Source organism: Eschrichtius robustus, chromosome 5, assembly GCF_028021215.1.
Source record: "Eschrichtius robustus isolate mEscRob2 chromosome 5, mEscRob2.pri, whole genome shotgun sequence".
Lineage (NCBI taxonomy): Eukaryota > Metazoa > Chordata > Mammalia > Artiodactyla > Eschrichtiidae > Eschrichtius > Eschrichtius robustus.
Genome location: NC_090828.1, coordinates 122,992,658 through 123,019,182, shown reverse-complemented (window position 1 = coordinate 123,019,182; position 26,525 = coordinate 122,992,658). Strand labels below are relative to the sequence as shown.

General features: G+C 36.6%; 1 protein-coding gene across 1 annotated transcript in view; it reads left to right on the top strand.

The window, feature by feature from the left end:
• RAB3GAP1 (RAB3 GTPase activating protein catalytic subunit 1) overlaps positions 1–26,525 on the top strand; it is a 121,524-nt gene that overhangs the window by 34,548 nt on the left and 60,451 nt on the right. The window contains exons 4-5 of the mRNA XM_068545220.1: positions 9,769–9,901; positions 12,611–12,689. Of these exons, the coding sequence (XP_068401321.1) occupies positions 9,769–9,901; positions 12,611–12,689 (212 nt within the window). The remainder of the gene's footprint in view (positions 1–9,768; positions 9,902–12,610; positions 12,690–26,525) is intronic.

Sequence of the window (26,525 nt, the reverse complement as noted above, 5' to 3'; positions counted from 1 at the left end):
CCCTGTAGGAAACTTCAGCTGAATTGGACTATTTGTTCCCTAAATTTGACATCCAGTTTCCTGCCCCAGATCATTATCTGTTCTTTCTTATTAGCCTTACCTTACCTGCAGACTAACGGGGATCCAGTTTTCTGAATGAATCCATTTCTGACTCATTTGGTATTTATCCACCATCTCCTTAAGTTCTGACCCATATATTGTTCTCCTTGTTTATCTTGTTCGCATATGTACTATTGAATTTATATATGTATATGTGCATGTTTATGTCTATCTGCCTTAGCTTCTAGTGGAAAGAACCAGGCTGTGGTGGATCGAATTCTAGCTTTAGTACTTAATGGTATTGTAGCCTTGGACAGGTTTTTAAATCTTTGAACCTTTTCTCATCTATAAAATAGGGTTGAAACTTATATGACAGTGTTAGGAGATTTTATGTGTGCACACACACAAACATGCACATACACACATAATTACACATTAATTACTTGGCTTAGTAGACACTCAGTGGATGTAGTTCTTATCCTGAAGGGCAGGGAAGTAATCTGTACAGACATTTTAAAAATGTTTGGGGCTTCCCTGGTGGCGCAGTAGTTAAGAATCCGCCTGCCAATGCAGGGGACAGGGGTTCAAGCCCTGGTTTGGGAAGATCCCACATGCCGCGGAGCAACTAAGCCTGTGCACCACAACTACTGAGCCAGCGCTCTGGAGCCCGCGAGCCAAAACTACTGAGCCCGTGTGCTACAACTACTGAAGCTCACGCCTAGAGCCTGTGCTCCGCAACAAGAAAAGCCACTGCAATGAGAAGCCCGTGCACCGTAACAAAGAGTAGCTCCCGCTCGCCACAACTAGAGAAAGCCCTCATGCAGTAACGAAGACCCAGTGCAGCCAAAAATAAATAAATAAAATAAATGAATAAATAGCTAGAGGTGCTGGAGAGGTGCTTGGTGTGGACCAGGGTGCCCACGCTTTGTGTGTGGTTTTGGGAAACCAGCCAGAGCCCAAGGAAGTTTCACTCTTCTTCCTAGGCCTTATTCCTGGGAGTAAGCAAGCATGTGTGTGCATTCTTCAGGAGTAGAATCTCGGTTTCTTATAGCCCTCCTATAAGTTCCACTAGTGTTCAAACCAGCTAAGGAGACACATCTTCCTGGTGTTGAACCCCAGGTAGGGGGTGCTCAATATGTGGCTTGGACCACTCACTCCCCACGGAGGATCTCTGAGCCTGTGATATCCGTCTCCTCTTCTGTGTCCCCTCCTAGTGCTGCAGGTCCTGATTGCTTCTCCTCACTTTCTACCTGACTTGGTGTGGATCTTTCCTCATAGCCTTGGTTGAAGAAGAGTCTTTCTATCATTCTCCAATTTGTTTTCAATAAGAATTCCTCCTCATGTAGCTGTATTGTGATGTGTTCCTGTGGGGAGGTGAGCTCAGCATTCTCCTACTCCACCAATTGATCTCCTCCCTTGATATTATCTTTTTAATTATAGCCATCCTAGTGGATATGAATTGATGTCTCATTGTGGCTTTGATTTGCATTTTCCTAATGGCTGTTCATGTTGAACATTTTCTCATGTTATTTTAATTTATTAATTTATTTATATTTTTTGGCTGCATTGGGTCTTTGTTGCTGTGCACAGGCTTTCTCTAGTTGTGTCGAGTGGGGGCTACTCTTCGTTGCAGTGTGCAGGCTTCTCATTGCAGTGGCTTCTCTTGTTGCAGAGCACGAGCTCTAGGTGCGCGGGCTTCAGTAGTTGCAGTATGTAGGCTCAGTAGTTGTGGCTTGCGGGCTCCAGAGGACAGGCTCAGTAGTTGTGGTGCCTGGACTTCGTTGCTCTGCGGCATGTGGGATCTTCCCAGACCAGGGCTTGAACCCCTGTCCCCTGCATTGGCAGGCGGATTCTTAACTGCTGCGCTACCAGGGAAGTCCCTTTCTCATGTTCTTATTGGCCATTTGTATATCTTCTTTAGAGAAATGTCTATTCAGATTCTTTGCCCATTTTTTTTCTAAAGTAGATTTATTTATTTATTTTTACTTTTTTGGCTGCACTGGGCAGCATGTGGGATCTTAGTTCCTGACCAGGGATCGAACCCATGCCCCCTGCAGTGGAAGCTTGGAGTCTTAAGCGCTGACCACCAGGAAAGTCCCTGCCCATTTTTAAATTGGATTGTCTTTTTATTATTCATTTGTAAATGTTTTTTATATATTCTGGATACAAGTCCCTTATGAGATACATAATTCACACATTTTTTCCCATTCGCCATGTTGCAGCATGTATTGTGGGTTGTCTTTTCACTTTCTTGATGGTGTCTATAGTTCTTGCTCTTCCATTTAGGTCTGTGATCCATTTTGAGTTAATTTTCATGCCTAGTGTAAGCATAAAGGTTCCAACTTTTTTTTGCATGCGGATATTTAGTTGTCCCAACATAGATGGCTTTTTTTTTTTAAACATTGCTTTTTTTTTTTTAATTTAATTTAATTTATTTATTTATTTATTTAGTTAGTTATGGCTGTGTTGGATCTTCGTTGCTGCGCGCGGACTTCCTCTAGTTGTGGCGAGCGGGGGCCACTCTTCATCGCAGTGCGCGGGCCTCTCACTATCGCGGCCTCTCTTGTTGTGGAGCACAGGCTCCAGACGCGCAGGCTCAGTGATTGTGGCTCACGGGCCCAGTTGCTCCGCGGCGTGTGGGATCTTCCCGGACCAGGGCTCGAACCCATGTCCCCTGCTTTGGCAGGCAGATTCTCAACCACTGCACCACCAGGGAAGCCCTAGATGGCTTTTTAATATTTGTATTTCAGTACTGCAAATGTTCAAAAGGATTTCCTCCATCAGTGCATGAAAACTTTCATTTTTAGCTTTATACCAAGGTTTTGTTTACCCTGGTTGCACATTAGAATCACTTGGGGAGCTTTTGAAAAATTCTAGGGTTTAGACACAACCTCAGAGATTCTGATTTAATTAGTCTATTGTGGAGCCTAGTTATCAGTATGTTTTTTAAAGCCTTGTAGTTGATTATAAAGTTTAATTAGGGTGAGAACCACAGCTCTATGCTCCTCAGAAAAAGAAATGGAAAAAGCCACTAGGTTTTATGCTTCACTATATTTTTTTCCTTTTCAATAATGTGTTGCTTTTGTCAGTAGAAGAAAAAAATTTTTAATAATTTGTTAAACAGTAATTTAAACAGTTTTAGTTTTAAAATGGAAGATTATATTTTTAATGGTAGGTTGTTTATGATGTGAAATTTGATTCTGGTAACCAATAAATCTTAAAGATGGCTTATGTTTAGGTGTTACAGAAAATCTCTTAATCCAGGAAGACAGTGAGTTTATCCACCTGTGTTTGATTTATACCATGTGGAAATTAACTTCAGGAGGAGCTCAGCATGAGGACTGTGATGTACATATGTCAAGTCAGAGAGAATACCTTTAGGACTGGGTTGTGTGGTATTTCAGGTTGTTAGACTAGACCTCAGTCTATATATTCTGTGTACTTACTGAAATATTTCCAGTATACTTGGAAAATACGAGTTTCTTTGTGAATACTGATAAAGGTAATTCCTAAGATACTTATTAAGCATGTAGGCACTGTTAAGTTCTAGGCTGCAAAGAATAGACTGTAGTCTTTGCTCTTTACAGTCTAATGGAGAAATAGATATATAAGTAAGTGACTTGAATAAGAAGCCATTCTAATGATTTGAACAAGACACTGAGAATCATTACCTTTTATGGAGATAAAGCAGAGTTTCTACGGGAAATAACATTTAGGATGAGTTTTGAAGAATGAATATGTGAAAGATATGCTAAGAGAAAGTAGAGAAGAGCAGGATAAATAGTCTGTGCCTGGATGTCAAAGATAAAGCACACCTCTGAGGAAATACAAGTTGTTAGGATCGTAACACAGGGTAGGTGGAAGGTAACCGTGGGAGATAAAACAGTAAGGGGTGGGGCCGAGTCTGGGGGTTTTGTGTTTCTACCAGTCCAAGAAGTGCCTTCAGGTTTTAAGTAAAAATAAAAGACACATTCTTCATTTTCACCAAGAACTTAATTGAACAACGTATTCACCCTTTTGTTCCACTACCTTCTGCCATTTTTCAGGCAACTTCATAATTCCATCTTCCTGAAACTTTTTAACTTTTTAAGCAAAGAACCCTTCCAGGTGCCTTTTACAGTCTTCCAGGGAATTGAAATTTTTTCCATTAAGAGAATTTTATAAAGACCGAAATAAATGGAAATCCAAAGGTGCAATGTCTGGTGAATACAGCGGATGAATCAGAACTTCCCAGCCAAGCTGTAACAGTTTTCGCCTGCTCATCAGAGAAACATGCGGTCTTGCGTCATCCTGATGGAAGATTATGCATTTTCTCTTGACTCATTCTGGACGCTCTTTGTTGAGTGCTGCTTTCAGTTGGTCTAACGGGGAGCAATACTTGTTGGAATTAATCGCTTGGTTTTCTAGAAGGAGGTCATAATAAAGGACTCCCTTCCAATCCCACCGTATACACAACATCACCTTCTTTGAATGAAGACCAGCCTTTGGTGTCGTGGGTGGTGGTTCATTTCACTTTCCCCACGATCTCTACTGTTCCACATTGTTGTACAGTATCCACTTTTCATTGCCTGTCACAATTTATTTTAAAAACGGAACATTTTCGTTACATTTAAGTAGAGAATTGAATACGGAAATACAGTCAAGAAGTTTTTTTTTTTGCTTAACTCATGTGGAACCCAAACATCAAAGCGATTCACATAACCAAGCTGGTGCAAATGGTTATCAGTGCTTGATTTGGATATTTTGAGTATGTCGGCTGTCTCCCGCACTGTTTAACGTTGATTGTTCTCAGCTAACGTCTCGATTTGATCGCTGTCAACTTCAACTGGTCTTCCCGACCGTGGAGCATCGTCCAGCGAGAAATCTCCAGCACGAAACTTCGCAAACCACTTCTGACACGTTTGATCAGTCACAGCACCTTCTCCAAACACTGCACAAATCTTTTTTTTTGCGTTTCAGTTGCGTTTTACCTTTCTTGAAATAATAAAGCATAATATGCCAAAAATGTTGCTTTTTTTCTTCCATCTTCAATATTAAAATGGCTACACAAAAATTCACCAATTTTGATAAGTCTTTTCTTAAATGCATGCTGATATGACAGCTGTCACATACAGTCTAACAAAATTGTTTCAAATGAAGTTAAAGACAACTAAGTGCTACTAGAGCCATCTTACAGAAAAAAACCGAATGAACCTTTTGGCCAACCCAGTAATGCCACACTTAGAGGTGCTCATGATGAGCCATTTTTGTGTTATGATTTCTAATTATATTACATGTTTTATATCCCTTTTTAATGTTTTTGTTTTATGTATCATATGCATAATATATTGCTACAGTAATGCTTAATTTGTTAATAAAAATATACACATGGAGATGGATACTCAAAATCTTTTACTGATAGAATACATGATTAAACATCTCTGGAAGCCACTTATAGGTTATGGAAATCCACTAAAGTATTTTAAACAGAAGAACAATATCAGATTTATATTTTAGGAAGGTAACCATGTGGAAGAAGGATTGTAGGGTAGGGATACGGAGACCGGTAGAAAGCTATTAAAATAGTCTGGGCCTGACATTGTGAAGGGCTCAACTAAGAGAGTGACCTTTATCTTGCTGAGGTCTTTGGCCCTCCAAAGTTCTGGCTGAGAATATTTCTTAATTACCTAAAATTTATTAAGTTGAAAGATGAGTGGAAAGGATTGTTGGGTCCACATGATGATGTTTAGTGCATGTTGTTCTTACATAATTGCCATTATCTTTTCTTTTGGAAAAAGAGCATCTTCATCTCTCCCTACCTACCGCATTTTCCTCAGAAGTTTAATATTCCCCCATATCTCCTTATCTCTTTTTAAAGAGGTGTTCTGTTGATGTTTTTTCTTTGTTGGGTTATACTTTACACACAGTAAAATGGACAAAATTCAGATTTACGGTTTATTTTGACAAATGTATGTACCCATGTTACTACCATCTAAAGTAAAAAACAATTTTCATCATCCCAGAAAGATTCCTTGTTTTTCTCTCTATCCCGTAAGTAACCATAGTTCTTATTTCTTTCACTATATATTAATTCTACCCGTTTTTGAGTTTCATATAAGTGGAATCATACGCTATGCATTCTTTGTGTCTGACATTTTGCTCAACATAATATTTTAAGAATTCATCCATGTTACACATATCATTTTTTGTATCATATGACTGTACCACAGTGTGTTTATCCTTTCTCCTATTGATAACTATTTAAATTGTTTCCATTTTTTTTCTTACTATTAATAGTAAAGCTGCTATGAACAATTTGGTGAACATATGCTTTGATTTTGCTTGAGTATATTCTTAGGAGCAGAATTGCTAGGTCTTGTGTTCAGTTTTATTAGAAACTGCCAAACTTTTCTAAAGTACAAGGTTGTACCATTTTATACTCTTAGCAGTATGTGAGATTTCAAGTTGCTCTACATTTTGACAGTTGGCATTGTCAGATTTTTATTTTTAGTTATCTTACTGGGTGTGAAGTGGTATCTCATTGTGGTTTTAATTTGCATTTCGCTGTTGACTACTGATATTCAGTAGTATCTGGTAATTCATCACAGTTAACTATTTATTAGTCATTCATACCTTCTTTTGCTAAGTGTTCAAGTATTTGTTCATTAAAAAAATATTGGATTGTTTCGTTTTTAAAATTATTCTCGTACATCTTGGTTGTGAGTCTTTTGTCAGATATATGTATTTTGAGTTTTTCCATTAGTCCATGGCTTTCCTAATCATTTCCTTAATTGTGTCTTTTGGTAAGCATGTTTATTTTAGTGAAGTTCATTTTCTCAGTTTTTGATTTTATTGTTAGTGACTTTTGTGTCTTGTCAAAGGAATTTTTGCCTATTTTAAGGTTGTGAGGATATTCTGTGTTCTCTTCCATATGAATATCTAATTATTTCAGAACCATTTGTTGAAAAGACCATCCTTTCCCTACTGAATTGTAGTGGCTCCTCTGTTGTAAAATGAAGTATTAGTGTGAGTATATTTCTGGACTATCTGTTATGTTTCATTGATCTATTTTTCCTTATGCCAATACTGTACTGTCTTAATTTCTGTAGCAAAGTAAATCTTAAAATCAGGTAGTATACTTTTCATCAAAAATTATTTTAGCTATTCTAGGGTCTTTGGATTTTCATGTTAGTTTTAGAATCAGCTTGGCAGTTTTTACAAAATGCCTGCTGGGATTTTGATTAGGATTGTGTTGAAGTTATACATCAATTTGGGAGAATTGACATCTTAATGGTGTTGTGTTTTCCAATCCATGTACATGAAATATCTCTGTTTAGGTCTTTAATATCTTCTGGTAATGCTTTGAGGTATTTTTAGGTAGAGTTCTTGCTCATCTTTCATTAAGTCTTTTCACTAGATATTTGATTTTTTTTTGATGTTATAAGAGTGGTATTTTTTAAAAAATTAATTTCCCAAGCGTTTGCTTGGTATATGTATATAAAAATGCACATGATTTTTGTATACTGACCTTGAATTCCACAGCTTCATAAACTCAAGTTAGTTTTAGTACTTTGTAGATTCCTTTGGATATATTATGTACATAATCATGCCATCTGTGAATGCAGACAGCTTTCTTTCTTTCTAGTCTGTGTGCTTAATTCTTTTTATTGTCTAATTAGGGCCATCAGAAGTTATTTTTGATGAATTACTAGATTAATTCTGAACTAGAGTTATCCTTTCTGGTTCTAATAGTAAATATACACCATACTGGAATTTGGTGTCAAGTGACTGTATCATAATGGAATTGAAGGAGGGAGGTTGGAGTGTTGTTTTTCAGTTAAGCTAAATTATCTTAAAAAGTTGTTTTGGATACAGAACCTGGATGCCCTCTCTATTGAATACAACCAAATCCACCTTGAGATAGCTGTTCAGTAAGGTTGACAGTAGTACCTAGAATGCAGGATTAGGGTCAGATAATGTTTCTTCGTATCATTTTAAGGGAATATTTCATAATGCCATTTGCAGCAACATGGATGGACCTAGAGATTATCATACTAAGTGAAGTAAGTCAGAAAGAAAAAGACAGATACCATATGGTATCACTTATATGTGGAATCTAAAATATGACACAAATGAACTTACCTATGAAACAGAAACATACTCATAGACATATAGAGAACAGACTTGTGGTTGCCAAGGGGGAGGGGAGGTGTGGGAGGGTTGGACTGGGAGTTTGGGACTAGCAGATGTAAACTATTATATACAGAATGGATAAACAGCAAGGTCCTGTTGTATAGCACAGGGAACTATATTCAATATTCTGTAATAAACCATAATGGAAAAGAATATGAAAAAGAATATGTATTATATAACTGAATCACTTTGCTGTACATCAGAAACTAGCACAACATTATAAATTGACTATATTTCAATTAAAAATATGGCAAAAAAAAATTTCAGCTTTTCTGCAAGCTTGAAAGGGGGACTTATCTCTCATTTTCTGGACTTCTCCCCCCCGCCTTAGTTTTAGCTTTCACTGCTTTATTGTGGGCATTCTTCCTAGCAAACCAAGCTCTTATGTATATCATTTATTACTTATTGCAGTTTGAGACTTTTGGTACAGGCCATATATATATATCTTAATTTAACACAGGTTAACCTCACTTTAAAGAAACCCAATGTATAAAAATCATATTTTTTGATATGTATCATACATGGTGATTATTCTCCTAATAAAAAGATTCAGAATTATAAATACCTTGCCAGGAACACATATAAAACTTAGGTACAGTCTGAAAAACACTTTTAAAAAATTCAGTAACGCAGAGAATCATTCCTTACATTTTTCCTATCTAGTTTGTGGCTATCTGTATTTGGAAGTTGCTGAGTTGGTATTTCTACCTTGTAGTGGTGGTGCTACACTGTAATGACTATCTGTAATCTCTCTCCAGTGGAAAGAATAGCTATGGGAGACTAGAGGACCTGTGGCAAAAATCCTTTTTTATGGTTATGTTGTGTAAGTAAGAGGGCTGTTAGGAACTTTTAATTAAAATATTTTCCAATGAAGAAGTTGCTGTTTAAATGAAAATATTTGAATGCCAAAGCTTGATAAAGAAGCTTGCAGAACCTGTTAAGCAAATAAGTACTACAGATGCCATGTGACCTAAATTTATTTTACAAATTTGCTTTTTTTTTTTCGGAAGCAATTTATGATATCCAGTAATTCTGTGTACCACATAGTGATGTTATTAGATTTGAGATTTTTATAATAAAAATATATTTTATTGTCATGTATTTTTTTCTAATTTTTAAAATTTATGAAATTTAACTATTTTCAGTTAAAAGCTACTCAGAGATTCTGCTGTTGGTAGAGAAGGTGCTGGGGTTTTTTTGGTGTGTGAAGAGGCATGGGATTTACTGTATATTCATGATTTTATATAGAGACTCATCTTACAAAAATTACTTGAAAATTACAATTTTGTAAGTCACTTGATAGTTAATATTCTAGGGGAATTTTCTTCTAAAGGAACACTGATAAATAGTTTATAAAATAATTTCCTCTTTGTTTATTCACTTACATATTTTTCCTTTTCCTTTTATTATGGGGAGGATAAATTTAGGATCGAACTTTTAGATTAATGGGCAGAAAAAGGGAAAAAAGATCTGTGGTTAATAAACCTAAAGGTAACTATTGAATACCATAAGGTAGATGTTTTTCCTTTTTTTTTTTTTTGTTTTTGTTAAATACAGGGTATATTTACTTCTGGCACATGGGAAGAGAAATCAGATGAGATTTCCTTTGCTGATTTCAAGTTCTCAATCACTCATCATTATCTTGTACAAGAATCCCCTGATAAAGAAGGAAAGGATGAAGTATTAGAAGGTAAGTTTGTACTACATATTTTTAAACTCTTGTAAGAGTGATTATAATTTTGAATTATGAATTTAGTTCTCTTAATTAAGTAGTATCCTCTGGAGATGTTTTACGTATGCAGAGTCGTTTCACCACATCTGAAATAGAGTATGATCTTTGCATTTATTTTAAAATTAATTAAATCACATATTTATTGAGTGCCTGAGATGTGCTCGGTACTCTGCTAAGCCCAACTGAAAAAAATTTACATTCCAGTAGGGGAGATAAGGTCTGTAAGTAAGTAACAATAATAAGAGGTAAAAAGTGGTAAGTGCCATCCCAAAGCACAAAGTCTTACTGGAGTTCAGAATAGGAAAGATCACTTTTAGTCCAGAGAGATCAGAGCAGATGTTATAGAGAATTAAGTAACTAAGCTGGGCTTTGAAGAATTAAAAAAAAGTTATTTATTGATTAGTCAGCGTCATGTTTTGGATATACCCCAGACTTCGGAGTCAGATCAAGTAGATTAAAATTCTGGTTTTTCTACTTACTAGTTACTTGACCTTTCTAAATTTGACTGATCTCATTTGTAAAATGGAGTAATACTACCTGGAGGGTTAATGGGAGGATTTAATAAGATACTGTACATAAGTACCTATCTCATGATTACTAATGTTACCAGGCTCTTGTATAAGCATTGCAATTAGTATTCAAGTTAGCAAACATCATTTGCAGCTTAATAAAGGATTTTAAGAGTTTGTTTCTTCCCCAAAAAGGCATATATTTTATTTGCTGGGCGTAATTTACGAACTTGCAAAGGCAACTTGATTTTATATTATCAATCATTTTAAGAGAAAGATCCATTTTAAGAGAGTTGATTTTAATATAATAATCTCATAATGTATTGCTGACTTGAAATGCTGTAACTTCTAATTCTGAATTAATATTTCAATTTTATTAAATTTTGTATTGCCTATTTTTTTTTTTCTTCTAAGAAGTACCTTTCTCAGTACCTGGCCTGTGTTAGGTACTCAGTAAATAGTGCTTACAGTTGTTAATAGGTCACATCATCCAAAGTCTTTGTTTTGTAATATGCTAGCGTAAAACAGTGAGTGAGCAAGGTATTAAAATATGAATTTTGAATCTGTTGGTCAAATACTCTTCTTCATTCACTCATAAAATAAATATGCAGAACGTGTGTTAAAGTTTTTCTGGTCAAAACAGATTATCATTTCTAAGTGTAGGCCTGAAATATTTGTGCGTTTTCTTGTATAGGAATAAAATTATATTACCTTTTCTGTTGTATATATTATTTTCACAAACAAAACAGTTAGATAGCATCTGCATTTGGATTCATAAACTAGGACAGATAATTTGACCGTGTATATACATGTTTAAGATAGTTATACAGCAAAATAAAATAATTAAACCAGAATATGAATAGATATACTTTAGGAATAAGGGGAAGAGGGAAATATATGCAACTGGTGGAAAGTCTGATTATAGCCCAGAGATTTCCGGGTACAACATTCTGCTGATTAATGAAGGAACCTGTTCAAGGTAGAGAAATCTTAAGTGCTGTTAATTTGAAGAAAGATCATATATCAAGGAAAAGCTGTTGCAAGTAAGGAGGCTTAGAATCAGTGTTTCTGAGATGAATAGACGAAGGAGACTGGTATGATGAGAGAAGGTGAATGGATTTAAGGTAGTTAAGGCATTATTGCTGTGTGTGTGTGTATGTATTGGGCAGTTTTAATTTGGTTGTGATTGAAGCTGTAACTAATGGTAGAAGTTACAAGCAAACCATCAACTCAGTTAATTGGGAGATACATGTTTAAAACTATTATCAGAGGTCAGAAGATCTGAACACTGGTCTTTTATTTATTGGAGTTGCTTATTGCTTTAATTAGAGCATCAAGTCATTAGTGTTCTCCTATTTATTCTTTTTTCAAATTAACAAAATACAAATTTGCTCAGCAAGTATAGCTATACAGCAAAAGGAAATTGTTGTTTTTTTTTTTCTGGCTGCACAGTGTGGCATGCGGGATCTTCCCTGACCAGGGATCGAACCTACGCCCCCCCCACAGTGGAAGTGCGGAGTCCTAACCACTGGACCTCCAGGGAGGTTCCAGGAAATATTTTTATAAACATTATTCTTTATGCTTTGAATTTATTATGCATTTACGAGTGTAAGTAATGATCATTGATGTTAGTATCTTATTATGGATAGTAATGCAAGTACTTACAGATATATGGGTTATAAAGGAGAAGCTGCGTAGTGGTTTTACAAGAATATTTAAGACGGCCAGGGGTGAGCAAAGGCTAGCCATGGGAGGTGGTATAGAGTTGACAGACTTCTAAGTATAATTTTGAAGAAAAGTAAAGACAAGGGCAGGCCAAGAAGAACAAATAAAACAAGGTTTTCTAGTAAGGAATGAGAAATTGTTTGAATCATGATTTAGAAGAATGGAAAATATAAACATGGGAATGATATATATCAATATATATTTTTTTATGGACTGGCTTTTTTTTTTTTTTTTTATTTAAGAAAAGGGAGAGAGCAAGAGAGACACTGGTCTTCCTCCAAAGCTTACAGTTAGCCTTAGATATAAACGTTAAGCAGTCACAAAACTACATGGACTAGCAAGACATGTCATAGAATGATTTGTTTAAATCATATGATAAAATTCTGCCTTAGAATGAACATACTCACTTTTTAATTATCAAATATTTCTGTAGATGTTATTCCACAATCTATGCAAGATTTGCTGTGTATGAATAATGACTTTCCTCCCAGAGCACATTGCCTCGTAAGATGGTAAGTATACATTTTACTCAGATAACTTTTAGTATGTATGTCGGGAAGGCCCCATGACTGACTCCAGGTTTGATGATTTGCTAGGAGTTCACACTGGGCTCAGCATGTAGTTGCTCTTATTGCTAGGATTTCTTACAGTGACAGCATGCAAAGCAAAATCAGCAAAGGGAAAAGGTGCCTTAGGCGAAGTTTGGAGGAAGTGCAAGTGTTTAAGAGTCCTTTCCTAATGGAGTCACAGAGGACATATTCAGTTCCTTTTGCAACAAGTTGTGACAACACATGAAACATTTTCTACCAGAGAAGCTTGTTAAAGCCTCAGCTCTCAGGTTTTTAATTAGGGGCTGGTTACGCAGGCACCCTCTGACTGTTACATAACAAAATTTCAGACTCCTAAAAGGAAAGCAGGTGTTCAGCATAAACCACTTTGTTTGTACGAACGGTTTAGGCACAGTAATTCTTATCATTTAGGGAAAATGGTGAGACCCCTCCACAAATCCAGGTTCCCAGGTTCCAGCCAGCGGGCAGCCTTACAAGTAGGTCTTTCTGAGGATAGCAGTCATAGTCCTGCTCTTAAATCCTTTCTGAACAGTATGTGTCGTAATCTAGGTTGTACCTAACTGTAATTGTGATGACTAGCATAGAACGCTTAAATATCATAGGAAACGTAATACATATTGCTGAAAATTGAATTGACATAAAATGCTGATCTCAAATAGTTATGTGATAACATCAAAACTCTCTTACGTCTTTTAATCTTTCTAAAGGTCTTTTAATTTTTTTCAATTATTCTCAGCATCTCTTTATTTTGGAGAGGTTGGTATTAAAACATACTACCATCAAGATGGCCCAAGTATGAGTATATGGTCAAGGAAGGAGACCTAGTTGAAGGAAATTTATATACTGGTTTTAATTTATTCTGTTGGTGTGAGTTGGTCTTTTGATTTTTTTTATTAAAGAATTTCTAAGGAAGGGGAAAATGATAATATCTGTGTTTGTTTCTTCTTCCATTGTGATTACTATATCAAGTAGATTATGTAGCACTAAAAAGAAGAAAACTTTGCAAGTGCAATAAACTGGTTAAGGTTTCATAAATAGTCTTGTTATTTTAATGTGATCTTTTAAAAACTGTGAACTTAACTACAAAAGGAATTTAATGAATAAATTACCCATTTAATTTAATCCATCTAGATTCTTTTATCTTTTAAAATGTGAATACATACATTTAACATGACAAAATATGTCAGAAGGCAGCTTGTATCATAGAGCATGCATTTATGTGCATTCATTCATTCAGCATTAATTGACCATCTACTGTTTGGCCAGACACTGAATTAGACAAACTAATGTTTAATTTCTAGCTCAAGTACTTATTATCTCAGCAACTTTGGGCAAGTTATTTAATTTCTCTGATTTGGTTTCTGCATTGGTAAAGTAAGAATAATAAATAATATGTACCTTTGAGAGTAATTGTGAGGATTTCACAAGATAATGACACATAGTACATATATCAAAATCTCACTGCTGTTATATAATTTCTGTTCAGCTTTTTAATATATATTTCAAAAAAGTATATTTGACACATAGTCCATAGTTAAATATTCATTGAATAAATACATGAAACCTTTCTATGTATGAAATTAATAAATCACTTGTTAGTGATTTCTTTATTAACGAAAGTCATTTGTTAGTAGTTTTTTTAAAAATAAATTTATTTATTTTATTTATTTATTTTTGGCTGCGTTGGGTCTTTGTTGTGCGTGGCCTTTCTCTAGTTGCGGCGAGTGGGGGCTGCTCTTTATTGCAGTGCACAGGCTTCTAATTGTGCTGGCCTCTCTTGTTGCGGAGCACGGGCTCTAGGCGCGTGGGCTCAGTAGTTGTGGCTTGCGGGCTCTAGAGCGCAGGCTCGGTAGTTGTGGCGCACGGGCTTAGTTGCTCTGCAGCATGTGGGATCTTCCTAGACCAGGGCTTGAACCCGTGTCTGCTGCATTGGTAGGCGGATTCTTAACCACAGTGCCACCAGGGAGCTCCCAGTAGTTTTTTTTTTTTAATGTTCCCATTTACTTTTTAAAAATTTTACTTTTAAAATTAGCATACGGTAAATTGACTTTTTTGTTTTGATGAACAGTTCACTGAACTTTAACACACGTATAGGTTTTTTTTTAAATTGCTCCCACAGTCAGAATATAGAGCAGTTCTGTAACCTCCCCCAAACTCCTCTTCTCTGTTATGATGCTGCCAGTCACTGATATGTTCTCAGTCACTATAGTTTTGTCGTTTCAGGAGTGTCGTAGAGATGGACTCAAATAGTAACCATGTGAGACTGGCTTCTTTCACTCAGCATAATGCTTTTGAGATCCTTTGAAGTAATTTTTTATCAGTAGTTTTTTCCTTTTTATTGCTGAGTAGTATTCTGTTTTAAGGATATACCACAGTTTAATCGTTCACCTGTTGAGGGGTAGTAGGATTGTTTCTAAGATTGGACATTTATGAATAGAGCTGCTGTAAATATTTTTGTGTAGATCTTTTATATGAAAATATATTTTCAGTTTACTTGGGTAGATGTCTTGGGTGGGATTAAGTAGTAGCAGTAGTCATATGGTGAGTGTATATTTAACTTTATAAGAAACAGCCAAACTGAGTTCCAGAGTGACTGTACCATTTTGCATTCCCACCAACAATATATGAGAGTTTCAGTTGCTCTATATCCACAGTAGTACTTGGTGTCAGTTTTTTTAGTTTTAGCCATTCTAATAGGTATGTTGTGATATCTCATCCTAGTTTTAATTTGAATTTTGATTATCTTTCATGTGTTTATTTGCCATCATATATACTCTATGGTGAAGTGTCTATTCAAGTCTTTTGTCCACTTTTTAATTGGGTTGTTTTCTTACTGCTGTGTTTTGAGAGTTCTTTATATATTCTGAATACAAATATTTTCTCTGGACAGTAGTTTATCTTTTCATTCTCTTACTAGTGTCTTTTCCAGAATAAAATTTTTAAATTTGATGAAGTTCAGTTTATTAGTTTTTTACTTTATGGATCATGCTTTAGAGCCATGTCCGAGAACGCTTGCATGAGGTCACAAGGCCTTTCTTCTATTTGATAAAAATATATAAACTTTAAAAAAATTTTGGCTTATTTTAGATTTATGAAAAGTTATAAAGATAGTACAGACTGTCCCGGGATACCCTTCACCCAGTTTTCCCTGCTGTTAACAGTTTATGTTACCATGGTATGTGTGTCAAAACTGAGAAACCAACAGTGGTACATTATTATTAGTTAAACTTTATTTAACTAGTTTTTTCACTACATCCATTTTCTGTTCCAAGATCTAATCTGGGATACCGCATTGCATGTAGTTATATCTCCTTAGTTTCTTTAGTCTCCGTTCTGTGAAAATTTCTGTCTTTCCTCATTTTTCATCACTTTGAGCTTTTGAGGGGTACTAGTCAGGTATTTTGTAGAATCTCCTTTAATTTGGGTTTGTGTCTTTTTAAAAACTTTTTAAAGTAAGAAAAATTTTTCTATGGTTACACTTGGATTATGGCTTTTGGAGAGAATACCATAGAGGTGAAATGCCTTTTTATCATATCATATCAGAAGGTCATGTTATCATCGTGACTTAGTCACTGGTGATATTAACTTTGATCACATGGTCAATTCTGTGCTTTATTCTAAAAGTTTTACATTTTATATTTAAAGCTATTATCCATTTCAAGTTAATTTTTGGGTAAGATTCTTTTTTTTGCATGTGGATGTTTAGTTGTGCCAACCTCATTTGTTGAAGAGTTTCCTTTCATCATTGACTTACTTTTGCACCTTTGTCAAAGATCGTTTGGCCATATTTGTGTGGGTTTGTGTCTTGGTTGCTATAGTTTTGTAATAAGTCTTTAAATTAGGTAGTGTGATTCCTTCAATTTGTTTTTTTTTTCAATTTTCAAAGTTGTTTTGGCTATTCTACCCCTTTGCTTTTCTATTTAAATTTTAGAATTGGTTTATCTATGTCTACAAAAAGTCCTGTTGGAATTTTGATTGGAATTGCTTTGAGTCTATAGATAGATCAGTTTGGTGGAGAATTGGTATGTTTACTATGCTGAGTCTTCCATTTTATGATCATGGTTGGTCTCTCCAATTATTTAGGTCTTCTTTGATTTCAGCAGGCAGATCCTATATATGTTTTCTTAGATTTATATCTAATTACTGCTTTTTTAAAAGGAGCTATTGTAATGGTATTATTTAAACATTTTTCATATCCAGCTCTTTGTTACTAGTATGTAGGAATATGACTAATTTTTGTGCATTGACCTTATATCCCATGACCTTACTAAATTCAGTTATTAGTTCTCAGAGGAGTTTTGTGATGTCTTTTGGATTTTCTTTGTAAACGGTCATGTTGTCTGTGAATAGTGGTAGTTTTATTTCTTCCTTTCCAATCTCTGGGTCTGTTTTATTCCTTGCCTTTTTAAACTGGCTAAGGCTCCAGTAAAATACTGAATAGGAATGATGATAGTGGACGTCTTTGTCTTGCTCCTAATCTCAGAGGGAAAGCATTTAGTCTTTTACTAGTAAGTATGATGTTAGGTGTAGTTTTTTCATAGATGCTCTTTAATAGGTTGAGAATGTTCTATTCCTAGTTTGCTGAGAGGTTTTATATGAATGGATGTTGAATTTTGTCAAATGCATTTTCTGCTTGAATTGATATGATCATTTGTTTCTTCTTTCTTTATTTTTTTTTTTATTATTTTTTGGCTGTGTTGGGTCTTTGTTGCTGGGCGTGGGCTTTCTCTAGCTGTGGTGAGCGGGGGCTACTCTTCATTGCAATGCATGGGCTTCTCATTGTGGTGGCTTCTCTTGTTGCAGAGCATGGGCTCTAGGCCCACGGGCTTCAGTAGTTGTGGCTAGTGGGCTCTAGAGCGCAGGCTCAGTAGTTGTGGTGCACGGGCTTAGTTGCTCTGCGGCATGTGGGATTTTCCTGGACCAGGGCTCGAACCCGTGTCTGCTGCATTGGCAGGCAGATTCTTAACCACTGTGCCACCAGGGACGTCCCCATTTGTTTCTTCTTTAGATTTTTAATATGGTGATTACATTGGATGATTTTGGTAGATAGCTAATTAGCTTTGCATCCGCAAGATGAACTCTACTTCTACTTCTTCGTGGTGTAATTTGTATTTGTGCTTATATGTATTGCTGAATTTGATATGCTGATATTTTGTTGAGGACTTTAGTGTCTGTGTTAATGAGAAATATTGGTCTGTAGTTTTCCTATATTTTGGTTTTGAGGTCAGAGAAATGCTGGCCTCATAATATAAATTGGGAAGTATTTTGTTCACATCTGTTTTCTGGAAGAGACTGTGTAAAATTGATGTTATCTTCTTTAATATTTGGTAGAATTTGCCATTGAAACCATCTGGGCCTGGAGTTGTTTTATTGAGGTGGCAGTCTCTTCTAAGATCCAGGCTTTAAGCAGAAGTCGTAGTTCCAGTTCCTTGCCTCATGTACACCCATATCCCAGAGGGGCCTTTCAAAACGTTACAACCTGTGTACTGATTTGGATTGATGGAAAGTCCATGCACAGACAATGCTTGATTAAGTATAAAGGATACAGAAGGAACTGATGTGTTTAGGGTACCTTGTAGGGAGATTGGTAACATCATCAGAAAAATATGCAGCTTCTTACTCTCAGTCCCTCATAAGCAAGGGGTGCTAATATCTGAGTCATATAATGGACATATATTTGGACATAACCTAGCCTGGATACATGCCAAAGACCACTTCCCCTGGGCTGGTTATACCTTAGCAGTCTCAGTGATATAATTCACATTATCTATGCTAAGCTAAATATGTTGTATTCTCAGACATAAACAGACTTTTCTTCCATCACTTTCAGTCTGTCTAGTCTATCAGAGCACCTTCAGTTTTGCAGACAGCTTTGTGAGTCATGCTGATAGGCCTTTAGCATCTGAAAGGCTTATACTGTAAAATCCCGATCCCTAGTCCCTAGCTGTGAGGGCCTATATCCAGAGTTGATAATCCCCTGTTTTTCTTCAGAGTCACCTTGCATGCTTACTTCTGCCATTCAGTTCCCTCTTTGTTTCTGTGACTCAGGAATCTCCTTTCTATTCTTTCAAGTTCAGCTGTGTATTTCAAAAACATTATCATGTCTTATTAGGTATTTTGGTGTGTTTGGGGGGAGGGGGACCTGTGTCATGTCAATCTGCTGTATCACTTCCATTTTTTAAATTTGATTTTTCTTAAAGGTTAGAAGGCCAACAACCAAACTTTTGAGAACTATTTGAAAATTCGACATGTTAAAAGTATGTGTGTTTTCTTTTATTCAGCAAACATTCTTTTTAAACATTTACTATGAGCCAGGTACTGGGATATCAAAGATAAAATGTGGTCCCTGCCTCAGTGAGCTTTGGGATTAGAAGAGGGTTAGAGACAAGGGAACAAATGGCAACACTGTTGATAAGTGCCCTCAGGGCTTGATGCAAACTCATAGGAGATACTGCCTTTCTAGACAGATCAAGTCAGGAAAATGTTTCCAGAAGAGGTGATGCTTCACCTGAGTCCTGCAAGGCAAGTGAGAATAAGCCAGGTGAAGTTAGATGAAAAGATATTCAAGGCAGAAGAAGAGCATCAGTAGACGTGATGATACCTAAATGAACTTGAAAACTGCGAGTAGTTTGGTAAGCCTGGAGTATGGCAGCTGAGTGTGGAGAATGGCAAAATATGAGATGGTGTCTGTGTATTTGGAGCCTAATGCGAACTGGGCATCTTAAGAAGATTTCATAATGTTCTCATACTTATGTTTTTTTAATAGAATTTTAAAATTGTAATTGTTAAAAATAAAAATTCTTAAAATTTTCAAGGATACAAATTAATCACCATGGTTCTTAGCAACTGAAGAATAAGATACACAGAAGTTTTCACCTATAGATATTTCATTTTTTAAATTGAACTAAAGTTAATAAAGCAGACACTGAAAATTTGAGGTATTATGCAAAATATTTATACCATACATAATACAGTTAGTAAAGATTGACCCTGTCAGAATGAGAAAAACGTAACATATGCTTAATCAAAATTCTATTAATCTATTAAAGATTCTATTAATCTTTAGAAAATAGAACATTTATGTCAAATGCCGAATTTTGATGGTTTAAGTTTATCAATCTACACCTATTTTGATATCTCCTAGTTTCGGTTTTTATATCAAGCACCTGCCAGATTAGCTTTAAGCCTGTTTAACTTTTTAAAGGGTATTTTATAAAACTGGTCTCAAAAAGATATGTGGACATGATTGCTACTGAACCTGTTCTTGGGTCTGCACAGCACAGCCAATCTACTAAAACTATATTGTGGTGAAGTAAAGTGCAGCATTTATTGCAGTGTACCAAGCAAGGAGAATGGGCAGCTCATGCTCAAAAGACCCAACTCCACGATGGCTTTCAGGGAAGGGTTTTCAAAGGCACTGCATGGTCCATGATCAGCTTGTGCTCAGTTCTTGGACTGGTTGGCATCAAGGTGAAGTTTCGCACATCATCATTCTTCTGGCTCCAACCAGTTTGGGGTCTTTGTGCTTGGGGTTGGCAGTTTTCATCTGGTGGGGGTCTGGTTTCTGTAAAAACAACTTAGGAATGTGTGTCAGACCTTTATATCTTTCAGGGAACTGGGAGTTCAGTGACTCTGCTATGTGGCTGATTTATAGTCTAAATTGTTACCAGTTTTCTGGCCCAGCATCTTTGCTTTGTTTCTACATGCTTACATTTCCTAATAATTAACTCTTGAGCCAGCCTGTTGAGATTCAGGGGAGGTCTGGGAGACTAAAGCAAAAGCCTCTTACTTCAAAAAACAGGGACACAGGGGCTTGTTTACAGTTTCATGATTAAGTTTTATAGTCTAGGCAGGGTAACTGATCTTAATGATGTGATCTGTTGGCTGATTCTCTCTGCCTCCTTATATACCTATCCTTTAAATACCTTCTAATGGCTGATCCTGAAATCATCATTAGAGATTTATTCCCTTCATTATTTGTTATTTATTAAAAAAAAATTAGCCCTAGAAATGACACAGACATTAGCCTTAGCAGACATTTATGTCCAAAGGTAAATTTATGAGATATTTTTTGAGCAGAGGGTGTGGTGGCCAGGATAATGAACCTCTGTACCTCCTAAAGATGTCCACATCCTAGAACATGTGAGTATAGGTTATGTGGCAAGAAGGAATCAAGAGAGCAGATGGAATTAGGGTTGCTAATCAGCTGACTTTAAGATAGGGAGATTTTTCCTGGGTTATCTGGGTGGGCCGAGTATAATCACAAGAGTTCTTAAAAGTAGAAAAGAAGATAGTCAGTGTCAGAGTGTTGTGATGTGAGAATAACTTGGCCTGCTGTTCCTGGATTTGAAGATGGAAGAAGGTCATGAGCCAAGGAATGAGGGTAGCCCCTAGGAACTGGGAAAGGCAAGGAATGGATTCTCCCTTAGAGTCTCCAGAAGGAACATAGCCTTGCTGACACCTTGATTTAGCCTTGGTGAGACTTGGCGTCAGACTTCTAACTTATAGAACTGAAAGATAATAAATTTGTGTTGTTTTAAGCTGCCAAGTTGGTGGTAATTTGTTACAGCAGCAATATGAAAATAATACAAAAAGTGAGAGCATAAATGTTATATGCCTGGGGAGACTTTACTGAGATTAGAAAAATACACTGAAAGTACAGCTGGGTTTAACTGAGGACAGATTTTGTCTCTGATTTTGCCTTTGTCTAGCCTGGTCTTTGGGCTTTCACCTTCAATCACACTTTATTGGTCACCACAAAGAAACAGCAACAGCGTAAGCAACGGTCCATAAGAAATCTTGGCAGCTGTGTAGTTGAATAATTACGATAGCTTTTTTTTTTTTTTTTAAACATTTCTCCCTTTTTTTTTTTTTTAAAGAATTTCACTTTTTTAAAATTAATTAATTAATTAATTAATTTTGGCTGTGTTGGGTCTTCGTTTCTGTGCGAGGGCTTTCTCCAGTTGAGGCAAGTGGGGGCCACTCTTCATCGCGGTGTGCGGGCCTCTCACCATCGCGGCCTCTCCTATTGTGGAGCACAGGCTCCAGACGCGCAGGCTCAGTAGTTGTGGCTCACGGGCCTAGTTGCTCCGCGGCATGTGGGATCCTCCCAGACCAGGGCTCGAACCCGTATCCCCTGCATTGGCAGGCAGATTCTCAACCACTGCGCCACCAGGGAAGCCCCTATGATAGCTTTTTTTTTTTTTTTTTTTTTAAAGAAATCACGTTCTTTTATTTATTTATTTATTTATTTATGACTGTGTTGAGTCTTCGTTTCTGTGCAAGGGCTTTCTCTGGTTGCGGCAAGTGGGGACCACTCTTCATCGCGGTGCGCGGGCCTCTCACCATCGCGGCCTCTCTTGATGCGGAGCACAGGCTCCAGACGCGCAGGCTCAGTAATTGTGGCTCACGGGCCCAGTTGCTCCGTGGCATGTGGGATCTTCCCAGACCAGGGCTCGAACCCGTGTCCCCTGCATTGGCAGGCAGATTCTCAACCACTGCGCCACCAGGGAAGCCCCTATGATAGCTTTTTAAAAAAAGATTCATATTTGTGATTTTAATGTATTTTTTTCTAGTCCTAGAAAGAGATACGTGTAAAAGAACCTGATAGTTTTGAGAGAATGGTATTTAGCCCTAAGGACCTGTAAAATGTTCTTATTCTTTCAAAAGCAAACATTTAGAGGACTTCCGGTAACTGTGACATGAAGAATTTTCAATTCCTCTCTGGAAAAAAAAGTGTGAAAAAAAAAGTATGAAACTGGAAAAAAAAAATAATCAAAACAACCATTTCAAGGCACTAGAGGCAAATAAATTTAGGAGCATTTATTCTTGAGCAACTGCTAGAGCTTAGGTAAGAATAGAGGGAACCTCTGGTCCTTTTGCCCATTGCTGTTTCTGTCACCTCCCCCTCTTCTCCCCAGTCTGTGTTGATGAGAACTGTAGCTTTCCAGTCTAGGTTGGCAGTGAAAACCATCAGCTCTATTGCCAGATGGGCAGGTTTGATTCTGGGTGGAGGGCAAAAGCCGGTGGCTTTGCCTACTAAAAGTAGCAGACTCAGTTGAGAATGGATGGGGAAACCCTGTACCTTTGCTAGGTCAAGGTTCCACACCTAGTCCAAAGCCAGTGGTGGATTATTCAGAAATTTAACAGGGAGATCCTGTATGAAAGCCATAGTAGAGCTGGATACACTCTGTACACATCCCTGTATGATAGTGAAACTACATGAGTGCATGGGAGACCCAAGAGAGCCCTAACTTGAGAACTGGTTGCAACTTTGTATGCATTCCCCAACCCGGACACCCAGATCAGTCAGCAGAAGGGAAGCCTTATGGGTTCAGCCATTTGAGCACAATCTGTGCCCCAATTACTGATTTACCACTAAGCTATACAGACAAGGAGTAGCCCCTAGGGAGCCAGGCTAAAAAATAAGAATAAAATTACTGAATAGAGATATAAGTAACAGAACACTTTGGGGAATACAGATTGCACAGTTGTAGTCTGCAATTTACTAAATACAAACAAACAAAAAAGAAACTAACAACCAGCAGAAAGGTAAAAGGGACCTGATTTTACTACAGTATGTTACTTAAATGTAATTTTCAACCACAAATTAATAGATTTGCAAGGTCACACAGGGAAGTGTGACATGTGTAAGTAGAAAAAAACAGTCAGTAGAAATGGACTCTTATTGGGTCCAGAGGTTGGATTCAGCAATAACTTCAAAGCAGTTATAAGTGTGTTCAAAGAATTAAAGGAACTGTATCGAAAGAATTAAAAATAGACTAACAATGAGTCAAATAGGAAACCTCAGTAAATAAAAATTATAATAGAGAACCAAATGGAAATTCCTAGAGTTGAAAAGGATAGCTGAAGTAAACTTTGACCAGATATGCTCAAAAGCAGATCTGAGATAGCAGAATAAAGAGTTGGTGGATTTGAAAGATTAATAGAAATTATCCAATCCAAAGAATAAAAGAAAAAATTAGAGAAAAATGAACAGAACTTTAGAGATGCGTGGGTCAGTATCATTGTTCCAAAGCATACTGTAATGGGAATCCCAGATGAAGAGAAAGATAAGGGCAGAAAATATTATTTCAGAAATAATGGCTGAAAACTTCCCAGGTTTGATGGAGGAAAAAAAAATTCCTTAGGGACCCTGGAATCTCAATGAACTCCAAGTAGGATAAACACAGAAGAGAACCACACCTAGATACATTCTAGTCAACTTGCTGAAACCCAAAGACAAAGAGAATCTAAAACAGCAAGGGAAAAATGACTCATCATGTACAAGAGGACAATACTGCTCGCTGGCTTCTCATTAAAAGCAGTGGGAGTCAGAGGGCAGTACAGTGACATATTCAGAGTGCTGAAACAGAAGAAAACTATCAACCAAGAATTCTATAGCCACCAAAACTATTTTCAAAAATAAAGGTGAAGGGGCTTCCCTGGTGGCGCAGTGGTTGAGAATCTGCCTGCTAATGCAGGGGACACGAGTTCGAGCCCTGGTCTGGGAAGATCCCATATGCCGCGGAGCGGCTAGGCCCGTGAGCCACAACTACTGAGCCTGCGCATCTGGAGCCTGTGCTCCGCAACAAGAGAGGCCACGATAGTGAGAGGCCCGCGCACCGCGATGAAGAGTGGCCCCCGCTTGCCACAACTAGAGAAAGCCCTAGCACAGAAACGAAGACCCAACATAGCAATCAATAAATCTTTAAAAAAAAAATAATAAATCTTTAAAAATAAATAAATAAATAAATAAAGGTGAAATAACATTGTCATATAAACAAAGCCTGAGAGAATTCATTGTAGGCTGACCCGCCTTACTGGCAGTATTAAAGAAAACAGTAACTCGGATCCACAGGAAGAAATGAAGAGCATTGGAAATTCCCTAATAAATACAAAAGATATATTCTCTTCTTTTTTTAAAACATAAGTTTGCTTAAGCAATAATTATAGCACTGTATTGTTGGGTTTGTAACGTGTATCCATAATATATATGACAATATTGCACAAAGAAAGAGGGGAAGAAATGGAGCTATATTGTATAAAATTGCTAGATTTTACCAAAATTAACCTAGCAGTGTTACTGAACCAGACTTGGGTCCGTTTGCCTGTGTGCAGGCAAGCCAGTCTACTGGCACTGGGTTGTGGTGAAGGAAAGTTCAGCATTTATTGCAGGGAGCCAAGCAAGGAGTCCAGGGCAGCCAGTGCTTAAAAGACCCGAAGGCTTTCAAGGAAAGGTTTATAAAGACAGGGTGAGGGAGGGGGTGGTTTGTGGGGCATGTGATCAGCTCGTGGGCATTCTTCTGATTGGTTGGTAGTGAGGTAATTGGGAGTCAGCATCATCAACCTTCTGCTTCCAACTGGTCTGGGCCCTACATGCTTGTGGGCCACAGACAGTTAACTTCTCCCACCTGGTGGGTGTTTCAGTATCTGCAAAACAGCTCAAAGAATATGGCTCAGAATATTTAATTCCTCCTCCCTTGAGGAATTAAAGGTCCTTGACTTTGTTGATGGCTAAACTATTATTATTTTGTCTTGCTTGACTGTTTTCCTTTCTTCATTTTCTCACTTCTCTGATTAAATTTATTCTTTGACTAAAGTTTTTCTACAGACAGAAGGTAGGCAGAGGACATGGGTGGGAGTCCTGTTCCAGGAAGGGCCCATAGGGTCCTGCTTGGTTATAGTAGATTATAAATTAAAGATACAGAATGCAATATCGAAGGATCATTGGGGGAAAACATTGAAAAAAAAGCAGTTGTTTATTGAACACTTCCATTTTCTCAGTTATTTTTGTAGATGCTAGGGATTTAAATAAGTCTAAGAAATGGTTTTTTCATTGTTTATCACCACCATTTTTGGTGATCCATTATTTTATGCATATATTCTTTATACTGTTTGAAGAGGCTCTGAGTATATTTCTTTCTAAAGTAATACATGTAAGGATTTTAAAATTGTAGCAAGCAAGAAAGAAAAAGGCATCTTAAAACAAAAGGGAAAAGTGAGTGGTAGATTGTCCTACCTTTCTCAATTGGAGGATGTGATGCTAAGGCTCATTTATATTTAAACTTAGTATTTAGTATACATATGTAATTTGTTAGATAAAACAACTCTATGATTAAGTATTGCCATAGTGGGATTTTTATTTTTTATGTTGATGCATTTGAGCTCCAAATAAATTTAAATTGCTAAACTAGAAGTTATAGGATATATAAAGATTTATTAATGAAACTCATTATCTTACATCACATTCCCCTTTCACTTTTCCCACTCTCTCCTCCACATCCTTCCCTTTTCCACATATGCAAAAATGTGGGCTAAAACATCTCATGCTTTCTTAATTTTGGATAACCAAGAACAAAACCATGGGAAATGTGGGTTATGTCCATCATATACTTTTTATGAATATGTGAGTTATATGTATATGTATTTTTGCGCATTGGGGGATTTTTTTATATGGATTTTACTATATGTATTATTGTGATATATATTTCTTTTTTCTCAGCATTTCATATAGCCTTTATATCATTAAGTTCAGATTTACCTTATTTTTTTTAATGACTATTAAATTTTTCCTAGTATAGGGAGGTACTGTAATTATTTACCCATTTCTCTGTTGAAGGAGCTTAAAGTTGTTTCTAGTTTTTCACAATTAAACTATTATAATGAAGTTCATAGTACATATATCTTTGTGCATTTGTATGAATGTTTTTGTAGCATAGATATAGAGAGATATAATTAGTTCAAATTTTGTGAATTTTAAATATTGATATATTTTGC